Source organism: Bos grunniens, chromosome 19 (genome assembly GCF_055505025.1).
Source record: "Bos grunniens cultivar Pamir isolate PY7600 chromosome 19, Bosgru_T2T1.0, whole genome shotgun sequence".
NCBI lineage: Eukaryota > Metazoa > Chordata > Mammalia > Artiodactyla > Bovidae > Bos > Bos grunniens.
The window spans coordinates 10,883,901-10,897,625 of record NC_141183.1 but is presented as its reverse complement, the minus strand read 5'-3'; the positions used below and the strand labels follow the sequence as shown (position 1 = coordinate 10,897,625).

The window sequence follows — 13,725 nt, the reverse complement described above, 5'->3', positions numbered from 1 at the left end:
TGCTGATTCTTGGAAGGGGCACGGAGTGAAGGCTCGGGTGGGACCCTCTTTGGGCCACGAGCATCTTAGTGGAGATGCTGAGTCCGGTCAGCCTCTGCTCTTGCGGGATGTGCATGGCAGACACTGGAGGTCAGAGCGGCCTCGAACACTCACAGGGATGATAAGAGGGCAGAGCTGGATGTGAAAGGAGGCATTACACTGGGGAATCGCACTCCTGTCATCAGGGCTTTAATAAATCATCTATTCATTACCATTATAGAGCATAAAGTGGTGTGAGTTAATTATACCATGACTGCTGAGACATTTCTGGATCTGGGTAAGTTATTAACTGAGAAGGCCGCTCTGTGCCATGGACCAGCTTGTGCACCCACGGTACCCGGCTGAGGCAGAAGGTGCCAAAACTGCTGGGCTCCTCCCCAGGATGGGCTGAGTGGGGACGGTCAGCCAGGGGCAGGTGCCCTCCCACGGAGCTCCTCAATCTGCCAGACAAGGGCTTGTTGACCAAGGTGCAGGCTGAGAGGTAAAGATTGAGCTGAATTCAGTTTTTAGTCGGACACGACTGAAGTGACTTAGCAGCAGCAGCAGTTTTAAACACAGTCCGCATTAAAAAAAAGTGTTCATTCTATGCAAATTAGAATATGTAAATAAGCAAAAAGAAAATAAAAATCATCCCATTATTTAAAGTTTACCATTCCTATCACCCTGATGTGTGTGTGTTGTGTTTGCCTGTGTGTGTGCAATCACATTCTATTATTGTTTTATAACTTAGTATTTAAAATAGCATATTGTGAATGGGTTTCCATGTTAGCAAATATTTTATTGGTAGTCCTCTACTGTATGGATATATCATAATTTGTTTAGCCCAAGTCCTCTTCTTGGGACTTTCTTTGCTATCACACACAGCACTGTGTCCCCAGGGACTCTCTATTCATTTTGTTCACTGAGTATTTAATGTGCAAAAAGTTAATTTGCATGCCCATTTTCCCTGGAATGAAGGCTGAACAGTGATATTTTGGGAGAGTGTGCTAGGGGGTGGGGTGGGTGCCCGTGACACATGGTGCAATATTGTCCTTGAATAAAGATCCTGATGAAGGCACGCTGCACCCCCGCTATCAGTGTAGAAGCCCTGCTTCCCTTGCCTTGCTCACCTTCACCAACTTGGTTAGGAGAACCCCTGTCCTGCCCTTGTCTGTCATCAGTGTCTGTGGTGCACCTGCCATGGCCCCCACCTCCCCCCCCGCCCCCTGGTTCTGGGTGCAGAAAGGCAGGAGGAATGAACGTGGGATGGCCCTGTCCTGGCAGGACACAGCCAGCAGGGAGCGGTGGGAGACACAGAAAGACGCAATGGAAGGAAAACGACAGTGTCGTGTGTGTGTGTGTGTGTGTGTGTGTGTGTGTGTGTGTGTGTGATCAGCACAGAGCAGAAACGTGCGTGGCAGATTCTGGATTGATTTTCAAAATCTCTTTACACCACCAAACTTAGTGGTATTATGCTTAGAAAGCCCTCTCCAACCCAGGACTCTACAGATATTTCTTTTTCTTTCTTCTGGTATAGCTTCCCTCATTTCAATAGTTGAATTTGTTTTAGTGTGTGGTATGAGGAAAAGATGTGATTTTTTTCCCCAAATGATTAACCAAATGTCCCAACACCACTGGGCGCATAACTCACTTGCTCACCATTAATTTACAATCCATGAAATTTCTATTCAAACGTTTCCTTGATTCTGGGCTCTCTCACAGGCTCCCACAGCCTACCTGTCTGTCCCTGACTGCAGTAAGTCATTATTTTAGCCACTTGGGCTTCATAGTATTTAATGTTAGGGGGGTACCCACCATCCTGGTTTGTCCTGGACTCCCCTGGTGTTAGCCCAGAAAGTCTCATGTCTCAGGAAACCTGTCATTTCCGGGCAAACAGCCTTCATGAACTTTCCTCCCTGGACAATTCTCTGCTAGTCCTCTGAATTTATATTTTAGGTAAACTTAAGAATTGCTTTGTTAACTAAAGAGCTTCCCTCTGCCGAGATTTTGATGGGCATTCATTCTAGATTAAGTACACTCATGGGTTGGTGAGAACTGGGCACTTTCCCATGTGGACCCACATATGTTTGTTTGTTTGTTCGAGCCCACCCATTTGTCTTTCCTTCAGCGAAAGTGTGTTGTTTCTTTCATGCCATCACTGCATGTATGAAATAGATGGTGATTCACAGATTAAAAAGTGACAGCAATTTTGGTTTCCAGTGCCAGTCACTGAACTTGGCGTCGCATTGAGCCTGGGCTCTCTCTTACTTGCTATGGAATGGAGATGTGGGCACTGCCCAGGTGTGCCAGCAGTCCAGGCTGAGAATGGTTAGGGAAACTTCAGCTCTCCTTGAAAGAGGTCTGCTGTTGCTAAGAAGCTTGCTAAGGATGTCCCAGCAAGCAGGACAGAATGTCCCAGCTTCTGGGACATCTTCTAGTCTGTCACTGCTACGGTGAGAGTAAGAATACCGGCCATCAGTCAGCTGGTATCATCACCGTGGGTCAGTCAGGTGCTCTGAGATGCTTATGAGGACAGACAGATGTGCAGAGGGTGGGCCAGCTAACTGAGGGCTCAGTCAGTCTCTCAGTAGGCATGCAGGCACTTCCCGGGCACTGCCAGATGGCATGGGTGATGCTTACCTCACTCACTGCTTTCCTGAGCATCTGAGTGTCTTTAGCCTGTGCGTGGTACTGGGCCTCGAACAGGGCGGTTTGTTCTTCCAGCTGGTTGGCTCGGGTGGTCAGCTGGTCCACGTGCAGGTCCTAGAAGGGCAGGGATAAGATGCATGGTGAGACAATAAGAGAGAAGACGCATGGTTGGTCCCCACCAACCCAGACCCATGTCAGCGATCCCAGGCTGGACACGGCTCCCCCAGGGCTGCGGTATTCAAACATGGGCAAGGCTGATTGGGAAATCCAAGGGGTAGCTATCGTCACGTGGGCATCGTCTTTGCAGAATACCTGCTGCTTCTTCTCCAGCTCGGCCCGCATGCGCTGGGCTTCTGACTTCTTCACGACTTGTTTCATCACTTGGATGTCATCACGCACGTCCTGGTCTATGTTCTGCATGTAGAAGAGATGCAGAGCCAGGGTCTCCATCTCAGTTTGCAGAGCTGCCACTGGGAAGAGAAGGGGAGGGTGTCCCAGCATCGCATACAGACCAACATGGACGCAGCACCCCTCCCCCCACTGTGGGATGGGCCTGAGAAACAGCCTTAAAACTACAAAGACCTGGACCATGCCGTCAAAGACCTTACAGTCTATTAATAGGTGGAGAGACAGAATATATGACCAACCTAGACAGCATATTAAATGGCAGAGACATTACTTTGCCAACAAAGGTCCGTCTAGTCAAGGCTGTTTTTTCCAGTGGTCATGTATGGATGTGAGAGTTGGACTATAAAGAAAGCTGAGCACCGAAGAATTGATGCTTTTGACCTGTGGTGTTGGAAAAGACTCTTGAGAGTTCCTTGGACTGCAAGGAGATCCAACCAGTCCATTCTAAAGGAAGTCAGTCCTGAATACTCATTAAAGGACTGATGCTGAAGCTGAAACTCCAATACTTTGGCCACCTGATGCAAAGAACTGACTCTTTGGAAAAGACCCTGATGCTGGGAAAGATTGAAGGCAAAAGGAGAAGGGGATGACACAGAGGATGAGATGGCTGGATGCTATCACCGACTCAATGGACATGAGTTTGAGTAAACTCCAGGAGTTGGTGATGGACAGGGAGGCCTGGCGTGCTGCAGTCCACGAGGTCGCAAAGAGTTGGACATAACTGAGTGACTGAACTGAACTGATGCCTATTAATTGCAACACGCCCTCTAACTCCCAGCACATGTTAGAGATTCTTCATGTCCAAGGATGTTCTGAAACAGTGTCAAGGTGATGAGGCCTTGTGTAAATTTTACAGATTTCTTACCACATGGAGTTGGCAACGTCAGGTTCGGTCCTAAATCCCCTGGGAGGAAAACCAACCTGAAGGGGGGGCTGAGCACCACTGAAGTATGGGTTCCTTGTAACAAAACTCTCATGAGATGGATTTATAAGCTAGAACATCAGCTTATTTAGGGAGATAGACTTCCACCAGTAAGTAACTGTTCACTGGTGTAGAGCATTCCTTATTCAGTGTGTAGATCCAAACAGAAAATCGATTTATAGATCAAAAGGCTGCTGGGTGAATATCATATTAGAGTCAGGTGTTTCTGAAGGATGGACTTAAACTTGACAAACACATTTTTTTAACATCCAAGATGATTTAAAAACTCTAACACTAGAGAATTCTTTCGGTCCCCTGTGGATAAGAATTATAGGGGAGAGGAACGGAGCGGGTACAGGGAAAAGACGGGGGAGTTCTGTATAAAGAGTGGTTGCTGGGTGGACTGTAGGAGTGTATCTGGGGAGAGGGTCTTTAAAGAGGTCATTAAGGTAAAATGAGGTCACTAGGGTGGGCCCAACGACTGGTGTCTTTAGGAGAAGAGGCGGTTAGGACACAGACACATAGTGGATGAGCCCCTGTGTGGACACAGGGGAATGATGACTGTCCACAAGCCCAGGAGATTGGCCTCAGGTAGAACCACCCTGCCAACACCTTGATCTTGTACATCTGGCCTCCAGAATTACAAGAAAGCAAACTTCTACTGTTCAAGTCGCCCGGCCTATGGCCCTTCGCTATGGTAGACGGTGCTGAATAACTCCCCCCACCTGAATCAGGGAGCCTGCCCACCCTTCCTCCAGGGCACTCACTTCTTCCCCCTCTTTCCTTCTTTCCTGGCTGAGTGACTGAGAGCCAATATTTCAAATTTTTTTTATTAAAAAAAATTTTTGTTCATTTATTTTATCTTTGTCTGCACTGGGTCTCCGTTGCTTCAAGCAGGCTTTTTCTAGTTGCGGTGAGCGGGGGCTGCATTCTAGCTGCGGTGCTCGGGCTTCTCATTGCAGTGGCTTCTCTGTAGCGGAGCATAGGCTCTAGGGCCTGGGGGTCAGTCGTTGTGGCTCAGGGACTAAGTTGCCCCATGGCATGTGGGATCTCCAGACCAGGGATAGAACCCATGTCGCCTGCATTGACAGGCAGATTCTTTACCGCTAGACCATCAGGGAAGTCCTCAAATATTCTTTTTAATTTGTATTCTTGCAACATTAGTGAAGTCAAGTCTGTTTTCACAGTATGAAGACCGGCTGCCCTTTTCCCTTTTGACTTGCCTACTCATACCATCACCCCTCTTCTATAGCAGGATAGTAGTCTCACCTATTAGGCCTTGAAGGGCCCTTCCTGTAATAAGACAGGGTGGGCAGAGTCTTGAAAAGCCCCCGTGAACTCTGCCCCTGGCGTCACTCCTGAGATCAGGTTGTGTTTTGGGGCAAAAAGGGTAATTATCAGACGGGCCTGACCTCAGCAGGTGAGCCCTCTAGAAGCAGAGTTTTCTTGACCTGGTGTCAGAAAAGGATATGCAGGGTCAACAGGCTTTGCTTAGCATGAAATAGGAGTCTAAGTGTTCCTTTTTGGATGGTCAAATGAGCGAAAATATTTAGTGATTTTAAAGTGCAATCTGTACGTTCAATTTGCAATAAACAGATTCCAGATAAACTTCCTGGAACCCCTACTCTGCACCATTGATCTATTTGCCCGTGTTTTCCCCGTGAGCCATTTCGTTTCTATTGCTGTAGACTGATACAGTGCTTTGACACCTGTTGGGACGATATTCCCTCATTACCCTTCTCTTTCAAAATTTTTTGGATATTCTTACGCATTTAGTATTCCAAGGGATCTTGAAAATCAATTTGTTGAGAATGGAGAGTTTTTAAGGTATTGCTCTGGAATAATTTCTAGCAAGCATTGATAAGGGGGAAAAAGCAAGGAACAGAGTGGTGGGCATAGTATACAGCTACTTGTGTAAAAAAATAGAAAAAAATACCACACCTTTATAACTTTGCTTTTATATACAAAAATATCTTTAAAAGAATACACAAGAATCAATCATACCATTGTGACTCTGCAGAGGGGGCTGAACTGGGCCAGAGGGAGACTCCAGAGAGCTTCAAGTTTGTATTATTACTCCTCAAAAATAATAATTAACCATCTTAAATAAATTCAAGCTCACCCAAACATCCCATTGTGGATTTTAACTGGACTTGCAGTGAACTGCTTATTAATTTAGAGAAATAACATTTATATATTCTGCATCTGCCCATCCCATTACATGACTGTTGCATTTATTTAAATGTTTTATATCCTTTAGTAAAGTTTTATTGTTTTTCTTCCGACAGGTTTGCTTGCTTCCTTTTATTTATTTATTTGGCTACGCTGGGTCTTCCTTGCTGTGTGCGGGCCTGTTCTAGTTGCGGTGTGTGGGTTTCTCATTGCGATGGCTTCTCTTATTGCAGAGCACAGGCTTCAGGGCGTGTGGGCTCAGTCACTGTGGCACAGGCTTAGTTGCCCCAATGCATGTGGGATCTTCCAGGGCCAGGGATCTAACCCATGTCTCCTGCCTGGGCAGATGGATTCTTAACCACTGGACCACCAGGGAAGTCTGGTTCACTTGCTTCTTATTAGACTTATTCCTAAGTATTTTATGGCTGTTATAGATATCATGGATGAGATTTTTACAATTACATTAATAATTCATAATTGGATATGACTGGTAGAAAAGAAAATTATAACTCTGGTATTCAGTTACTTTATAGATTTCTTATTACTTTTATTTGCTTCTTTTTCAACAGTAATCTTGAATCTTCTAGGTAAACAATCATACCATTGGTGGAGAATGAGTCTCATGACATCATATCCAGAATCTATACTTTGTTTATATTTCCTGTTTTCTTTCATAGCTGGAACGTCCAAAACAGTGTATCCTCATCTCATTCCTCACGTTAGCTATGATCACTCCAGGGCTTTCCACTGAGTAAAACTGTCTTATCAGTTGCTGATAAACACTTACAAAGAAATTTCCTTCTACCCTAGTTTAGGATGAATAATGAGCTTTATTCAAACATCCACTGGGCATCCACCCAGAAAATCTTTTTGTTCTCTCTCCTTTAAGAAAAAAGTGCAATGAATCAGTAGATTTCTTAATTTCAAATTATTCCAGAATTAAGCCCTCCTTCACTAGGAGCTATTTTTTTCTTTTCATATATTGCTAAAATTAATCTTTTGTTGCTTAGCACAAGTTTAACATTTGCTAATATTTTATTTAGGATTTTCATATCGTGTAAGTAGGATCACTATGTTTTGTACACTGGAAGCTTTTTCCAGTAAGGATTATACTGAGAATTATAAAACAAGCCTGGGAAGCATTTCCCAAAATTTCCACCCTCTGGAGGGTTGAATAACATAGGGAATGTCTGGTTTTGTCCTGTCTGTAATCCTATGGCATTTCCCTCCCTTTACCTTTGGAATTTAAAAATTTCACCAACTATGTCTGGGCATGTTTATTTTTTCTTCCACCCACCTGGCCCTACATGAGTCTTTACACCTGAAAATTCATCTTTCTTGAACTCATGCAAACATTTTCCTCTGATGTCATTGGTTAATGCCCCTAATCCCCTGGAATTTCTATGTTATGGATGCTGACTTTACCAGACCTACATCCATGTCTTTTATCTCTTTCTCAGAATGTCCATCACTTTGGGGTTTTGCTCTGAATTCTGGATAGAATTCCTCACACTGGACTTTCAGTATACAAACTCAGTTGCTCAATTTTCAGCAGTGCTGATTTATCTATTTTGTACTTTTTTGGGGAGGGGGGATGATGATTCTATTTTTTAATTCTGAGTATCCTTTTCTCTAACAGTTGGTTTTCATTTGCCTGGTGAGATAGCCTCTAAAGTCTCACGTCAAACACGAGTTGGCACATGCTCAGTTTCAGAACCCGATGCTCGTCTGTGGAGAGGTCTGCTCTCCTGTCTGGGGATTGCTGCTGTGGACTCACACTTGGGTGTGAAGGTTACTGACTGGTGGGTTTCACCTCCCTCCCAAGTAAGGTGGGCAACCGTAGACACTGTCCAGAAGCAAAGGCCCATGTTTCACCTACAGGACAGGGCAGTGGCAGCACCTGGTGGGCAGGGCTGGGACCATCACCCAAATTGTTTAGCTCAAAGAAGGGAGAAATGGTGCTGTGAGGTGGGTCCTTGCTTGGTGGAACAAGCTCTGCTCCTGCTCCCTGGTGACCTCCAGAAAGGACACAGTGTCCATAAAGACAACTGGATCTTTCCAGAAGCCCATCTGCGCCTTTAGCCTCTGATGGGGGGTGCTGGTGGGCATGATTGCTCCTGTGTGGAGGGAGCAGGGGACCTGTGTCCTCTTTCAAAATGGTCTAACTTCTGTTATAACTGGAGGATGTGGCTCCACTGTTCTAGTGTGAGTGCCCTGCTCTTCTCTTTTTGGTAAAGTGAAGTCTCTCAGTCGTGTCCAACTCTTTGCGACCCCATGGACTGTAGCCTATCAGGCTCCTCTGTCCATGGGATTTTCCAGGCAAGAATGCTGGAGTGGATTGCCATTTCCTTCTCCAGGGGATCTTCCCAACCCAGGAATCGAACCTGGGTCTCCCGCATTGCAGGCAGACGCTTTACCGTCTGAGCCACTAGCGAAGCCTTCTCTTTTTGGTAGATTCTGTTAACTTGGTGATAATCAGGGAGGAGTGCTCTCTAAGTGAGCACTTCCCCAACTCTGTCTGGAATCCTCTCCTACATTTCTCAGGGTCCAAAATGCTTCTTTCCATTGACAGTTGAGATACAGGTGTGATTCTGTTTTCTTTCAAATTCTTTTAGGTTACTTCCCCCATTATAATAGTCACACAGAGGTGACAAAGAAAGTCGGAAACATGAAAAACACAAAAACTGAAATAATCGGCTGTGACCATGCTGTTCACTGTGGCCCACTGCCTCTCTCTGTGCAGGGCTTTGCTCTGGTAGGAACAGTGACTAGTCCTAGCCCCGTGGTCTCTTCTGCTCCAGAGTCACCTGCTCCCCTTAACCTGCCGCACAGCCTGGGGCTGCAGGGCTCTGGATCACGGGTCCCTGCACTTTGGGTTGGCCTCACCTATACCTCCCCACCTGTTTAAACCCTGCGCATCCCCACTCTTCCCTGCCTTCTGGAGACCCTATCTTCCACCCCAGCAGCCCAGCAGCCTCTCCCACTTTTGCCTCCATAAACCCAACCTGCCGGCTTTTAGTGTTTGCTGCTTTGCCTAATTAGGTGCATTTTAAGACAGGTCTTTCCTTCCCAAAAAGGATGGGAATGCCTCCAGGACATGAACACATCTTGCCTTTCATATCCTACAGTGGCTCAGGGTCATGACAGCACATGGGGACACCCCTTGGGGTCATGATGGCACTTGGGCCACCCCACCAGGTTGCAAAGGTATTCAGGGATTCGATGGCAGGTGAGGATCCCCTTAGGGTCTCTGTGGCATGTGAGGACACCCCCATGGACACTTGCAAGGACGCAGAGCTGCCTTACGCTTTTTGCGCTCCTCGTTGGCGGTCTCACAGGTCTTGGCGTACAGCAAGCGTACCCTCTGCAGCTCCTCCTCCTTCTGCTGCCTCGTGCACGCAGCGATGGAGTGGCGGTCGTGACTCTTCTCAAGCTGCATCTGCAGGCGGGCCAGGTGCTGCTGGACCCCGTAAAGGTTCACTCCCAGCTCCTGCCGCTGGACTCGGCTTTGCTTGGTGGCCACGCTCTGCACCAGAGAGAGAAACTGGGTCATGGAGATGCAGGAGGGAGCACAGCTGAGTGGGAGGTGGGACAGGTACGCACCAGTTCTTGAAGTTCCAGCCTCAGTTTCTCTATCTGCCGGTTAAGATAGCTCTTCAGGGCAGCCTGGAATCTTATCATCAGGGGCTAGAACAATGGAAAAGTATAGCCAGTTACTGTCCTGTCCCCTCCAGGGCTTAGCCACAGCTCTTGGTGAGGTGGTGACAGAAATGACTTTCATACTGGGTGCTCCCCACTTCTGCCCAGGATTCTTACTTCAGAAGTCACTTGTGGTCTCACTGTAGGCACTGAAGGACCTGAGTGCATATTTTGACAAAATGACAGGATAAGCTGGGGTGGTGGTACTGGTTTAATCCCCAGAGCTGAAGGGCAGTGATGAGCAGAGCCTTGGATGCCAGCACCAAATGAACCTTGAGCCCCATTTCCCACTGCAACTTTAGCGCCAGTCAAGACCCATCCTCCCGCCTTGCCAGAGCTGTGGGACATGCCAGGCGATGGCTCTCAGTGGAGGTCACCTTGCCCCCGCCCAAAGTCTGGAGACATTTCTGGCTATCACAACCAAGACGGTGCTGCTGGCATCTGGTGGGCGGAGGCCCCGGGGATGCTCCTCAGCACCCTACAGTGCTCAGGAAGCCCCCACCACGAAGAGAGATCGGCTTCCAGTGACTGAGAAATGCTGAGTCTGAATGAATGAACCTGAAGGGAGAATACACTTGACAAAGTGGCAGCCCAAACCCTGCAGATAAACTATTCGGGGAGCAGATGAAACAGAGCACAGCATTTGCTGGGTAAAAGGCGGGCCGTGGAGGCTCCAGGCAGAACAGGGCAAGTGCAGCAGTGTCTCTAAGTCCATCTTCGTCTGTGTGGGGCAAAAGCAAAACCCGCGAATGTCTTACGTGGTCCGGGTCCAAGACCACCAGCTGGCATCTGTCTTCTTCCGCCTCATCGCTGCCCTCAGATTCCACTGTCTCCACCAGGCCCCCTTCTTCCACCATGCTTAGCTGCTGGATCCTGTCCAGGAAGGAGGACGCGGCTCCCTCCCTGGGCTGGGTGTCGGGTTCTAGGGGGACAAGTAAGGGGGGAACAGCAAATGTTATTGAGGAGTTAATAGAGTGCTTATCTGGGGGAAGTTCATCAGAAAGCTAAATGCCCAGGCTTCTGCAACATGAGGGAAAAGAGAAAGACAAAGCCCCCGTTGGGTTAGGGTTCACAATGCTATTAATAGGGTCTTCTGCTCATGAATTTTCTGCTAGCTAATTCAACATATTTTGTAGGAATGATTGAACTTTAAAGGTAGACAAGAAGCAAACACATTTTGTGGATACCTTTTAATACATAAATAATGAACAGAAAGGGGGCTTCTTAATGATGGAATAGATTTTTTTTTTTTTAAGGAAAACAACTGATACGATTGAAAAGCAATCAGTGAGGCTCCAGTTTCAGCTTTTCTTCCTTCCTGGGCTGGAGAGACCCTGTTTGGTTTCTAACTCATTTAGATGAGTACTGTCTGCAGGTCTCTTGTAGGTGAGGCGAGGTTTTGTTGGCTGGGTCATCCGCACACCACCATCAAATGGAATACTTGTTGTTGCTGTTGTTTCGTCACTAAGCACTATCTCCCAGAGTCTGCTCAAACTCATGTCCATTGAGTCAGTGATGCCATCCGACCATCTCATCCTCTGTCATCCCCTTCTCCTCTGGCCCTCAATCTTTCCCAGCATCAGAGTCTTTTCCAATGAGTCAGTTCTTCCCATCAGGTTATATACAATATAAAACAACCCAATCTGCTTTCTCATGTACTCAACACTGGGATACCAGAACCAAGTGGAGAGATAGGGGTGTGCCTGAAAGCACCTTGGAAAACTCAGCCCACAGGGACATGTTTAGGGCCGAGCTCCCCTCTGAGACCAGAAGGCAGAGAGGGATGTGTAGCCAGGGCCGTGTCACCGGATTTTGGTCCAGGCTTGGTTCTGCCACTTACATGGGTAAGTTACTTAATGACTCTCATGGTCTGTAAAATGGAGAACAGTTCCTACCTCACCAGGTAAGTGAAAGGATTAAATTAGATAAAACAGAACAAATGTTCTACGTGTCTTATCCATTTCTGTTAATGACATTTTTATCTTTAGACTCAGCCCAACAGGAAATGAGGTAACAGGGGGCGAAGGAGTGGGAGCCCTTGCACAGAAGGGGATGGGAAGTGGCTTGTCCCATAGTACCTGACTCCGGGGCAAAGGGCTCCTCTGTGCCCGGAGGCAGCTCGTCAAGACCCAGGGATGTGTCGCTGCTCCCTGGGCTCTGTCTGAGGTGATGCCCAGCCTCCAGAGGAAAGACCTTCTGCTGGAGTGTTCCCTGGGATTGTATAGAGCAAAAACAACCAAATCTGAATTTCTGAGGGTTTAGTCAGGACTGAGGTGTTATTCAAATTTGATTATTACAGTGTTCAAAATTTAACACAGTTGGTAAAGCAATAGAAAATTGCTTGCATATCACTTGGCTTTTGCAATCGTCAAAACAAAAAACACCTACCTCCACCCCAATGAGGGATTTAGGAGTGGTTTCTGCCGGTCTGGATCTGTAGCAAAGTGTAAACACTGAGGCATGGGCATGTGCTGGATGTGAGTTTCTTTATTCCCAAATACTGCTCTCCCTGAGGCTGGTAAACAGCATTTCTGAAAGCCTGAGCCCCGGCCAGGGTCTCCCAAGAGAGCTGTTTCTTCTCTTCTTTCAAACAGTTTCACTTTGGGAACATTTCCAGAAGAAAATGTTTTCCCAAACACCTGGCTCCGTTTTAACTCTAAAGGGGACTCTTGCAATGATTATCGTTGACAATAACTACCGCTGCTGCTGAACTGGTGAACATGAGTAAGGGCAGACAATGACCCTGCACGGGACCCTGCAAGGTGGATGCCAGTCGTTTCTGTCTCCTGCAGGGGAAGCAGTTCATGGAAGCTGAAGCCCTTGCTTAAGTTCGCCTAGCCAGCCAACGGCTGTCTCAACGCCCAGCTCCTGCTCTTTCCAGCTGTTCTTCCTCAGGTGATGCTGCTTCTAGAAATGACTTCTGAGGCATCCAGAACCACAATGACATTCATGGGAGCCCAGAGTCCAAAGCCTACTTACTTCTGGGGGGTCCAGAAAGGGCTTTTCTTAATGACCACACTGGTGACCCAGCAGCTCCCACTCCACAGTTAAGTTACTTGAGCTGGGAGGAGGGAAATAGAGTTCGCTCTTAGGGTTCACTCTTAGAGTTTGTCTCTGCCCTTCTGGTTGATCAAATTTGGAGACTGTTTCCCAGTGAGTTTTCTTTTTCTTGTAAAGTAAGAGGTTTTATTAAGATACCAAGCCATACTGTTTTTTTTCTCTCATACCAATCTTCTTTTTAAAAAGAATTATTTATTTACCTATTTATTTGGTTGCTCTGGGTCTTAGCTGAAGCATGAGGGTTCTTTAGTTGCAGCATGTGGAATCAACCAGGGATTGAACCCGGGACCCTTGCCTTGGGAAGGCAGAGTCTTAGCCACCGGACCACCAGAGAAGTCCCCCAGGTGAGTTTTCTAGAAACTAGACTTGAGGATGTAAACTGGGTTTACAGCTCAGCAAGCGACCTATACTTTGGTACTCCTGGCTGTGTGTGTTTGTTTTTTCAGGCGTGCCATGTGGCTTGTAGGATCTTAGTTCTCTAATCAGGGATTGAACCCAGGCCCTTGGCACTGAAAGTGCAGAGTTCTAACCATTGGACCATCTGGAATTCCTGGTCCTGGCTATCTTATAAAGGAGGGCACTGTTCAGTTGTTAGAATCTTACAAGTGGTTTTGATATCCACTTGTTGTTTGTAGTCATAACGGTTAATTGTGGTTCATCAAATATTGAATCATGTGATTCTCCAAAGTTATTACCTATTTTAGCTTTCACAGGGTGGGGAGGAACTTCACAGTTCAGAGCAAGCATGACAGCCATCATAGCTGCATGCCTCTGGGTAAGGAAGTTCTTTGGCTCCT

The 13,725-nt window shown here is 46.9% G+C and overlaps 1 protein-coding gene across 1 annotated transcript in view; it reads right to left on the bottom strand.

Moving 5' to 3' along the window:
* CCDC40 (coiled-coil domain 40 molecular ruler complex subunit) overlaps positions 1–13,725 on the bottom strand; it is a 43,027-nt gene that overhangs the window by 25,594 nt on the left and 3,708 nt on the right. Inside the window, exons 4-9 of the mRNA XM_086356486.1 lie at positions 11,947–12,079; positions 10,627–10,790; positions 9,773–9,856; positions 9,476–9,695; positions 2,980–3,137; positions 2,659–2,781 (exon numbers count right to left, since the gene is read on the bottom strand). Coding sequence (XP_086212612.1) covers positions 2,659–2,781; positions 2,980–3,137; positions 9,476–9,695; positions 9,773–9,856; positions 10,627–10,790; positions 11,947–12,079 — 882 coding nt within the window. The remainder of the gene's footprint in view (positions 1–2,658; positions 2,782–2,979; positions 3,138–9,475; positions 9,696–9,772; positions 9,857–10,626; positions 10,791–11,946; positions 12,080–13,725) is intronic.